Genomic DNA, 10,470 nt, shown 5'->3' with positions numbered 1-10,470 from the left:
CAACTCTGCCAGACATTGACCATAGAGTTGTGCTGGAGAACCTAAAAGTTCCTAGAGAAAACACTTTTCTAGGCATCTGTAGGTCCTCCAGCATGATTGTATGATCAGTGTCTGGCTGATGTTAACCACAGAGTTGCACTGAAGGACCTAGAGATTTTTTAGAAAGGTGTTCTTTTAGGTAAAAAGAATGTTTTTTTATTTGCAGTTTTTCCACATTCATTGGGGGGGGGGGTCCTTCATCCCTAACCCCAGCGAATGCTATATTTTAAATGATTAAGGAACATTTCAGTGTTAATCCATACCTGGCATCCAGCAACACTGCACAGGAAATAATAAAAGGAGCAGAACAGGTGAGGAAGAAGCTCCTAATTAATAACACAAGAGCTCTTTGAAGACATAATAGTGCTGGACAGACTGGCAATGCAATTTGATTTTATTGCAAAAAATTGACACCACACATAAATCAAATCTTGAAAAATGACAAATGCAGAAGACAATGGTATGCAGTAATTTGGTGAAGGTGCTATCTAAACAAAGGACAGCAAATCCAGGCCCCGGGGGGGGGGGGGGGGGGGGAAGCTTAGTGCAGAAGCAATCTGTTACACTCACATACCCAAGGCAATATGGAACATGTTGCGAATACAGTACAAATGTAATATAGGACAAACCGAAGCTTCAGGAACTATACTGAAAAGAACAGTTTTAGCTGCTGATGCATCTCTGTATATATTTTTTTGACTTCCCAAATGGAAAAAAGAGCACCCTTCTTCTCTTGATTATTTTTAGAGGAGATAATATAATAAGAGCTCCTCCACATAAACAACTACAATTTGAACATTTAATCCAACCTTGGTTTACAAGGATCATCAATTACCTTTTGAAAAGAATTAATTTGAGTCTGTACGTGAATAGTATGTGCCAGAACATTTCTCTTGTAGTGCATCTGAAGAATGATGGAGTGTAATCTGAGGGGACTAATGCTGTCTTCTGGCACTTTTGGAACTGCTGTTGTCGAGTAGATATTGAGTCTTTTCACATTATGGATTTCATTAGGTCTTTTTAGGACAACAGCATTATGCTGTTACCTTCTACCTATACATTCTCCACATTACTCTGTGGGTTGCTTCTTGTGGTTTCTTTTTTGCAGAAACACAAGCACTTCAGCACTGTCTGACACGCATACGTTATTGGACTTTATCCATTTGAAAGAAAAAAATGGTATCCACATCTTTGTTGTCAGTAATGAGAGAACTGGATCCTTATATAACAATCAATGTTTTATTAATGAATATGGTGAAGTTTTAGCCACCCACCAAAGATGTGTAAAAAATTGCCAAAAATAAAAATAAATAAAGCTGGTTTTAGATCTGTCTTACTTTACCATCTTTCCTCACGATGCAACATTTATAAACACACAAAAATTGTCATTAAAGTTTTAAAGTAATCTACTGATATTCAAAGTACAACTTTTATGACAAAACTAATAATAACTGATTTGGTTTTAAATTTAGCCACTTGAATATTCAAAATACAGTATCTTGTTTCACACAATACTTCCTCTCATTGTGATGGGTAACAGTGATGACATATTGTTGGCTTTTTGACATAAGGCACTATGATATGAATATGCCATACACTTGCCTTATGTCAGAGATCTGCTGCTGACCAGTGACTTCTATCAAATACAGAAAAAGGTATTGTTTCAGGATACAGTGCATTTCTGATGGACATCATGTAAAGTCTTTCAGTGAACAATTTGAAATGCAAGCCTATAAAGCTTTTTGTCATGCTGCTTCTTTGAGACAGTCACTGGGAAATAATAGACTAGCTACCCATCACATAGTCCAAGACACATACATTCTCATCACTGTTTGACTCTTCTCTATCACCCTCTGTGTTTTCCAGGCAAATATTACCCAGTAACTTCATCCAAGTTCTTCTACAAAAGTATGTATGTTCACAGCAATCATTCAGCTTCACTTTCCTTCTGTATGGCACCTGTAAACAGCAGAAAAACAAAAAGACAGACACGAGGGATTACTGTATAGTAAATGTACACTCACTCATTTCTACTCCACTGCATCCCCCCACTAAACTGCTGTGAAATGTCACCATACTTAGTATGCAGAATACAATGGCCAAGATCTTACTTATGCAACAGACTCTAGCACAAATGGTTTGACAGCACCTTAACTTTCACAAGGAGGTATCTTAAGAGCTTCTTGTGCAAATGGTACAGTGGCAGCAGTGGTAAATGTTACCGAGCAACCCTAGCCAAACATTACATGCACGTGTTACTCTCAAAAAATGAGATATTTACCCAGCACAGGTTATTTTGCTAGTAGTGCCTCCCATGGCACATTGGCTCCAACTAACCCTGGAAGCCAGCTGGAAACTGGGAGAGACCATGTGGCTACCTCATTATCTGGTTGCAGAAGTGTAACAAAGGAGATGGTGCTACTGTGATTCATGTATGTAGGGCTGGGCAATTGTTGCATTCCAAATGTTGCTCAATGGCAGCACAGCCAATGGCAAGGGATCCACAGGTTGCAGTCCAATACCTGAAGGGTCACAGTTACCCAATCATGATATATGGAATTGGTTTGAATATGTACTTTATTATTAATTTTATATCTTGTATTTTCTCCAGGGTCAAGAAGCTTGTCTTGTGAATGTGCCACAGGGAGGCAGTCATTGACTTAAGGGAACACAATCGCTCCTTGTTGCCTTAGCCAAGCTGCAACTACCACCACACACTGTGAAAACTCAAGGGCCAGTGGAAAGTGCAATTATTATTATTATTATTATTATTATTATTATTATTATTATTATTATTATCCTGCCTCTCTACAAAATGCAATCGAGGCGGCTTACAAGATTAAAAATATACAGTCCGAACCCTCAACCTCCCCCCCTAAAATACAATTAATGTAGAATTTAAAACATAAAACATACTTTAAAAAATACAATAACTGTGGTGAAGTCAGAGGTCAGCAATTAGACTTTCCTTTTGATAGTTGGAGAACTATTCAAGGAAAGGCCTGCCAGAAGAGATCCGTCTTTGAAGCTTTTTTAAAGCTGTTTAGAGTGGTAATATGACGGATCTCGTCCGGCAGGCCATTCCACAATCTGGGAGCTACAGCTGAAAAGGTCCTCTGGGAGGTCGTAGACAGCCTTGTTTTACAAGGCTGTACAGATTTTTCCATGAGGATCTAAGTGTGCGGGAAGAATTATATGGAAGGAGGTGGTCCTGAAGATATGTTGGACCAAAGCCATTTAGGGCTTTAAAGGTGATAACCAACACCTTGTACTGGGCCCGGAAACTGAAGGATACAAAACTGATAGGCCTTTCTTCTCACAGCAAAAGAAGCACCTGTGAGATGGATTACAATAAGAAAATATGTACATCATGAGGAGAAGGAACTTGCATAGATCTCCTATGCTGTGCCAAAGGAGATTTCATGATTTCTCCCTTTGAAGCAGTCTCCACATGAACAACTACACTGGGCTCTTGCTGAGAATGTCCGGCCTGCTCAAGTTGAAGGGAATGTACTGAACCCTGAGAGATTTGAAACAATGGCTCATCCTGCCTAGTCAAATCAGTCAGAGAAGGCTGCATAGCCCATACTAAAACAGATGGAACAGAAAGCGAAGTTCTTGGAGAACCTTCCATGTGCTTTGATCTCTTCTTCTTTTTTCAGCCTTGTGCTTAGAGGATGACATGGAAGACTCATAGTCAAGAGAGTGACCCAATGTCAACAGCACATCAAGATTAGTCTTGCTTTCAAATATACAGCTGTGTCAAACGCAGGCGATTTAGAACCCTTCTTCGGTGTATCTATCAGCCCCAGTATCTTGTAAGGAATCACAATATTGGAAGAAACCACAAGGGCCATCCAGTCCAATACACAATCAGGAACACACAATCAAAGCACCCCCAAAAGATGGCCTCTGTTTTAAAACTTCCAAAGGAGACTCTATCACACTCTGAGGTAGTATATTCCAGTGTCAAACAGCTCTTATCACCAGGAACCTCTTCCTTATATTTAGGTGGAATCTCATTTCCTGTAGTTTGAATCCATTTTTCTTGTTTCCTAGTTTCTGGAGGAGCAGAGAACAAGCTTGTTCCATCCTCAATGTGGCATCCCTTCACATATTTAAACATGAGTATCATGTCATACCCCTTAACTTTCTCCAGGGTAAACAAAGCATAATACTTTGTATGCCACCTTAACAAGACTGTAATATACAACAAGTGCGGCATCCATACCTGCAGGAGTGAGCACTAACGCTTGCAGGATGTCAGAGAGGGAGATTATACCAACAATACTATCTGCTTCATTCACCACCACCAACCTATGAACCTGCAAATGACAACACAGGAGACATTGAAAGAATTTTTCAGTATACAAAATAATTAAAAAAATATTCCCAACCCACATCCAATTTAAGTAAGAGTCACATTATTTAGAAGGAAGATCATTCCTGCAATTAGTAATATTCAGAGCTCTTTCTGAAAACCAAATGTATTCTGCCAAGTACACTAAAAATACACTGACATGGTATATTTACCAATGTTGAAACTCAAGCTTGGAGTTTTATATCAATGTGTTACTGGAAAAAATTGCACCTCTTGCTGTTCCTCAATATCAGCACTGTGCATTCATATATATATATATATATATATATATATATATATATATATATATTGTGTGGACCTGTACATGTAACTGAAAGCCTAGTTCTTTTAGCCTAGTTTGTTATGTATGCTGCATAGATTTAGAATACATTCTATGAAAACAGCAATTGTTGAATGCTAACAAGGCATTATGGAACATCAAAGTTCTTTTCACAGAGAGATATTAAGAGATTTGAGAACATAAATGACGTTGCCTTCATTGTCTTGTCAGAGCAGAATGTAAAGTTCTATAGAAATAATTCCTGCTCATAAATACATTCAAGTGGAAAAATCTTGTTAAAAATAGTTAAGTGTAAGCCAAATACTGCAGCATAATTTAAAAAGGAACACATTTAAACTTACAAGTCATTTTTTAAAAATATATAAAATCAAAATGGAATGTTTCTCATTTCATATAAAATTGAAGCATATTTAGAATCAGAATAACCTAATTAGAACTCCTTCCTATTAGGGTTTCTTTATGATGTACACACTGGAATCCAGGGAGCTATTTCAGTTTACATTTGATGGCTTGTGCTTGCCTAGGAGGACTCCTGAACAGCAAGTCCTCTTTATATCTCATACATTACTTTTGAAACTTTTGAGTTCTGAAAGTAACTTGCTATATGGTAGCAAGAACCAGCTTTTTGGATAAATACGTAAAGGTGAAGCCTTATGTAGTCTCATGCATGGGTGTGTTTGCCTTTAGCTGACTGAAGTGAGGTACAGACAGTGCAGCTGCACCAGAGAAATATAGGAGTGCAGGACAAACTATGTCTGATGCAGGCCAATTTGTCCTTCCACTCATGTTCTGGTGTCACAAATCCATGTTGTCTGTACCAAAGGCTAATGTTTAACTCGTTTCATGTTGAGGTAAGAGAAAATCTGTTTGAAAGGGACAGGTCCATGTAGCTTTCCCTGTCCTCCTTTTCTACATTAGGTTTGCCATCTTTTCCCACTGTATAGTATAGTATAGTATAGTATAGTATAGTATAAATAAAATAAATAAATAAATAAATAAATAAATAAATAAATACTGACTGCGTCTGGATAACCAAAATTCAAGTTTAATAAGCTAAGAGATGAACAACATTCTACTACCCACCTGTAGACATTTCTCACTTTTCTTTGCATAAGCAGTAAAACAAGCCACAATTAACCATGACTTCTCATTATTTTTGAAGCAGGAAACAGGGGTTAATGGCTTCTCAACAAATATGGGTACCAACTTCAATAAACCATGACTTCATATCCTCACTTATAAGTCATTAACCACAGTTTCCCATTTTGGACATAACAGGGAGTTATGGTGGAGGGAGATGGGACTGATACCAGATACTATTTAAAAAGGTGGCATTTAGACTGCTCCTGAACACACCTAACTTGGACCCTAACGACATATATTCAACCATAAGTTATTATCCACTTTCTGAGAAAAGTGTTTTAAGTGGCTGGCAGTCACTCCTTTCTAGACCTATTTTTAATCCTGGGTAGAAAAGAAACTGCATTGGTTGCCCCTGATGGATGACTTTTGCTGAGAGGCTGGTGAGGGGGTGTGCATCTGTACAGATAATCTTGGGTTCTTTAGCAGCTTTTGATACCAATGGCCATGGTATCCTTCAGTAGAGACTGCGTGAGATGAGGGTCTGAAAGTACTGCATTACAGTGCTTCTACTGCTACTTCAATGGCCAGTTTCAGAAAGTGGCTCCAGGAGAATACTGCTCAGTCCCTTGGCAGTTATGGGAGGTCCATTTGGCTCTATATATTACCTCCTACACAGTTTAAACATCAACATAAGAATAGTGATAGAAGTGGTCTAGGTATCATCAATATGTGGATGTTACTGTGTTTCCTCTTCCTTCTTCTCATTCTGGTGGGGCAGTGGGTTCTCTGAGCCACTAATTGGGCACAGTAACTCACTGGATGAGAGGTCAATTACATGAACATTCAGTCTCAATTAAGAGAGAGATACTACTGATAGGTGGTTCATCTACCCAGGTGAGTGGTGTTCAACCTGTACAGTTGGGTTTGCACTTCATCTGGAATACTCTTAGATCTAAAATTGTTACTGAAGACACAAGAAGCCTCAATGGCACAGAGCATTTTTTAATCAGTTTAGGCTGATACATCCACTGCAACTATATTTGGGCAGAAGTAAACTTCCTATATTTTCCCATTGTTGGTATCTTCTTGTGGGATTACTGCAGGGCTGCCTTTGAAAACAGCTTGGACATTGGCCAGTCTGAGCTAATAGTCCAAAACGGGGCGGCAAAACTATTAACTGAGAGAGGCCAATGTGAATATTATATTATGCCAGTAATTCATCAATACCATGTGACAGTTCATTTCCAGGCTCAATCAAAATGCTGGTAATTGATTTTACAGTCTTAAATTACTTGCAGCCATGTTACCAGAAGGATTCTCTCAGTCCACATATACCTATGTGAACTTTATGTTCAATTCGACAGACCTTCCTCCTGCACCAAATGTGTATAACAGAAGGGACTTTTTGGTGGTGGTGTTCTGGTTGATGAATCAACTTCCCAGAGATGCTCACCAGACACCTACATTATGATCTTTTGGTGCCTGGTGAAACCCATTTTATTTTTCCAGACGTTATAGTATTAAGACCTTTGAGCTCTGCTGTATTAATATTTTGTTGCTATTTTATTTAATTTACAGTGCAGTGGGTTTTGTTCTGTTTCCTTTTTTAAATTATTTTCGCTTGCTTTAATCTTTGTGATATTAGTCACTGTTAAATGTTCAGTGAACATCCACAATCGGATGATGTACAACTGATGTTAAAATAAATACAATTAGAGGTATACATTGTTTCCCATTTTGTTATCCTTCTTAAACAAAAGGCAAAGCAATGTGACTGGGAAAGGATGCAGAAAGTTTGCTCATATCTTAGCTTCTTAATCTGAGATCTGATCATTCAAACACAGTTTTTATCTTCAACAATCTGAAGCATGCTGCTACTGGGAGGTCTCTTAGTTTTTGTATTACCTATAAAAGATATCACTTGCTCAAAGGAAAGATGTTCAAATGATTAAGATGCCAAATGTATTAAGATGCAAAGTTCCTATAAAACATTTTTAAGATCTACCAACCCCTCAAATACAGCCTCAGCCACATGTTCTATGATTTTTCTTTCTCTCAACCATTTTCTAATTACATAATCACTTTTAGAAATATAACAACTTTGGGGGTATAAGTTAAAGAGAACTCATGACATACAAGTGAGAGAGAAAGAGGAAGGCCTTTATCAAAGAGACAGACAGAGTAAGTTTCAAATTAAGACACTTCGACAATTGAGGAGAGAGGTGAACTACATACCAGCCAGGTAACTTAGAGCTCCTCTTCTCTTGTATTTGAACAGTCATACCCACCTGATACAACGGGGAACACAGGAAAGAAATAGAAAAGGGGGGAAATTCTATTTTTATATGTTTCTCTTATGTTGGTGATATTTTAGATAGGGGTATTATGATGGATGGGCTTAGTATGACTATTAAGGATTATTACACAGATTTAATCACTTGGCCATCTGCCTTAAGATCATAGCTTCACTACTCAAAAGGCTACTGAATAATAAAGTGACAATACAAACAATCATTTGCCAAGAGAAATATGCACAACGTTACAATTTGTAGTTTAATAATACAAATATATCCAAAATAGCATCACCTGTCCTGATGCAGATGGGGATTTACATATCTACATATGTTCTGAAATAGATTACATGCCATCTTTCTGAAAACATGCTACTAAATGCTGCTAAATGACTGTGATCTGTATGTAAGTAAAACAAATTAAAATAGACATCGAAAACATAAACCAATCCGAATTATAACAGTTCTTTCCAGAAGGAGAGGTTTATGCCAGATCGGGAGTCAATTTATGTGACTCACACATAAATCCTTTCTCAAACCTCCAGTTACTACCACTTGCAAACAAGTGAGGGAAGCAGGGACTGAAGGTGCAAAAACTTTCTCAAAACACTTGTTGTGGGATAGGAGAGTGTCTCTTCTTGTTAACTGAAATGTCCTACAGCCATTTCACTAACCATGGTTTTAGAATGTGCCTTGTTCTTACTAACCACAGTTTATATAATGTTCAGACTTGAGGAAATGTGTGGTTCATTTAGTCTGAACAATGAAAACAAGTTTTCAGTCTCTTTTTTGGCTAATGATTATACTTGGAGCCATAGATCTTCTATTAGCTATGAACGTAATCCACCTGAAAACATGGGATGAGGGATCATTCAAACACTCACCAGTTAAATAGCACAAGTATATTTGCTGAAAACATATCCTGTGTAACATGTCATTTTGATGTAGGCTTAATTTCATTAATTCTTGGCTATAATTAAGAAATTGGACAGTATTTTAAAAACAGGGTAAAGATTCCTTAAGAGCCAGTAAGATGTAGTAGTTTGAGCCCTGGGAAGGGTTCAAATCCCTGCTCAGCCATGGAAACCCACTAGGTAAACTTCGGCAAGTCATACTCTCTCAGCTTCAACAGAAAGCAAAGGCAAGCCCCTCTGAAAAATCTTGCCAAGAAAACTTCATAATAGGTTCACCCTAGGGTTGCCATAAGTTAATGACTAGAAGACACACAACACCACCACCAGTATTCCATGAAGTATGTTATAGCCTTATGGTTTTGTGAGATTATGGCTGGATATAAGTTTAAATGCACCATCTTAAAAGTCTTCAAAGTTCATATGTTGCCATCATCTGGGTCAGCTCTAAAATTATGTAAGCTAGAATTCTTGTTAGCAATACTGTTGAGAAATATACTATGGTCCAAGAAATCTCACCTCAGCTTTAACTATCCGATCCACAATGGTCTCCAGTGTTTCCAGCTTACTGCATTTTACAACACCTTCAAAATACTGAGAGCGGTGTTGGAGGGCTTGCGTCACTGTGATATCTAAGTTATTATATGTTTTTTCAGCAGCAAGATTCTGAAAAAAAGCAGTTATGTAAGTCTCAATTCCATTTGTCTTTATACAAACAACCAAAATAATAATATTTATACCCTTACGTCATAAGCATAAACCATTTTTAACAGAATAATGTTTAATGGATGCACTGTTATGGGTACAATCTAGATCAGAAATCAGAGTATTAGGCTTGTAAATTAATTTGTTAATGCTAGATGTTAGAAACTGGGATGTTAAGTTAAAGTTATCACTAATCATCCCCATTATTTAATTATTTGAAGTAATGTTAATTAATATAGTATTAGTTTTCAAAACAGAGATTTTATGAGTAACCCCTACAAGCACATATTATCACCTGAGCATATGCAGGACATTTCCCCACACAACTGAGTAACTGTATTCTGTCTTCCCACTCCCAGTCAAATAGAAAAGTCTGCAAAGATCAGTAGTAGAACGCAGAAGGAGCCAGGGATCATAAGTTCAATCAAATCTTAATGCCCTAAATTAATTTTGTTGGTTAAGTGTAGCATTAATTTCAGCATTAATCAAACCTATGGAGTTCAGCCACAAGGAGTGGTTAACCTAATTAATTAACAATTCAGTAAATTCACTAATGTTTTTATCCTAAATAGATCTGTGGTTATAGAAGAAATGTAGGTACAATATTATAGCCAAAGTTCCATATGAACAAAAAGGATTGATGTGCCTCTATTAAACATGTTTGAATTGGTACAGATTAATGTTGCCTGTATGTATATTTGGCCCACCGTATCAGCAGGGGTTTGGTCCCCCCAGCCATATAAAATACTGTGGGATCTCAAGTCCATACAAGTCTATGGA

The 10,470-nt window shown here is 37.5% G+C and overlaps 1 protein-coding gene across 9 annotated transcripts in view; it reads right to left on the bottom strand.

Moving 5' to 3' along the window:
• Positions 1-415: 415 nt before the first annotated feature.
• LOC149310067 (5'-AMP-activated protein kinase subunit gamma-2-like) overlaps positions 416-10,470 on the bottom strand; it is a 238,973-nt gene continuing 228,918 nt past the window's right edge. For 8 of the 9 annotated variants that reach the window (XM_089533615.1, XM_089533614.1, XM_089533616.1 and 5 more), the window contains 3 exons: positions 9,505-9,651; positions 4,271-4,364; positions 416-1,998 (listed from right to left, as the gene is read on the bottom strand). In XM_089533615.1, coding sequence (XP_089389741.1) covers positions 1,967-1,998; positions 4,271-4,364; positions 9,505-9,651 — 273 coding nt within the window. In that variant the 3' untranslated portion in view covers positions 416-1,966. Of the gene's footprint in view, positions 1,999-4,270; positions 4,365-8,018; positions 8,072-9,504; positions 9,652-10,470 lie in introns of all 9 variants that reach the window. The other variant, XR_016281977.1, reaches the window with a different exon arrangement.

Source organism: Sceloporus occidentalis, unplaced genomic scaffold (genome assembly GCF_023333645.1).
Source record: "Sceloporus occidentalis isolate IW3139 unplaced genomic scaffold, rSceOcc1.0.p SCAF_7, whole genome shotgun sequence".
NCBI lineage: Eukaryota > Metazoa > Chordata > Lepidosauria > Squamata > Phrynosomatidae > Sceloporus > Sceloporus occidentalis.
This window is presented reverse-complemented; position numbering and strand designations above follow the sequence as displayed.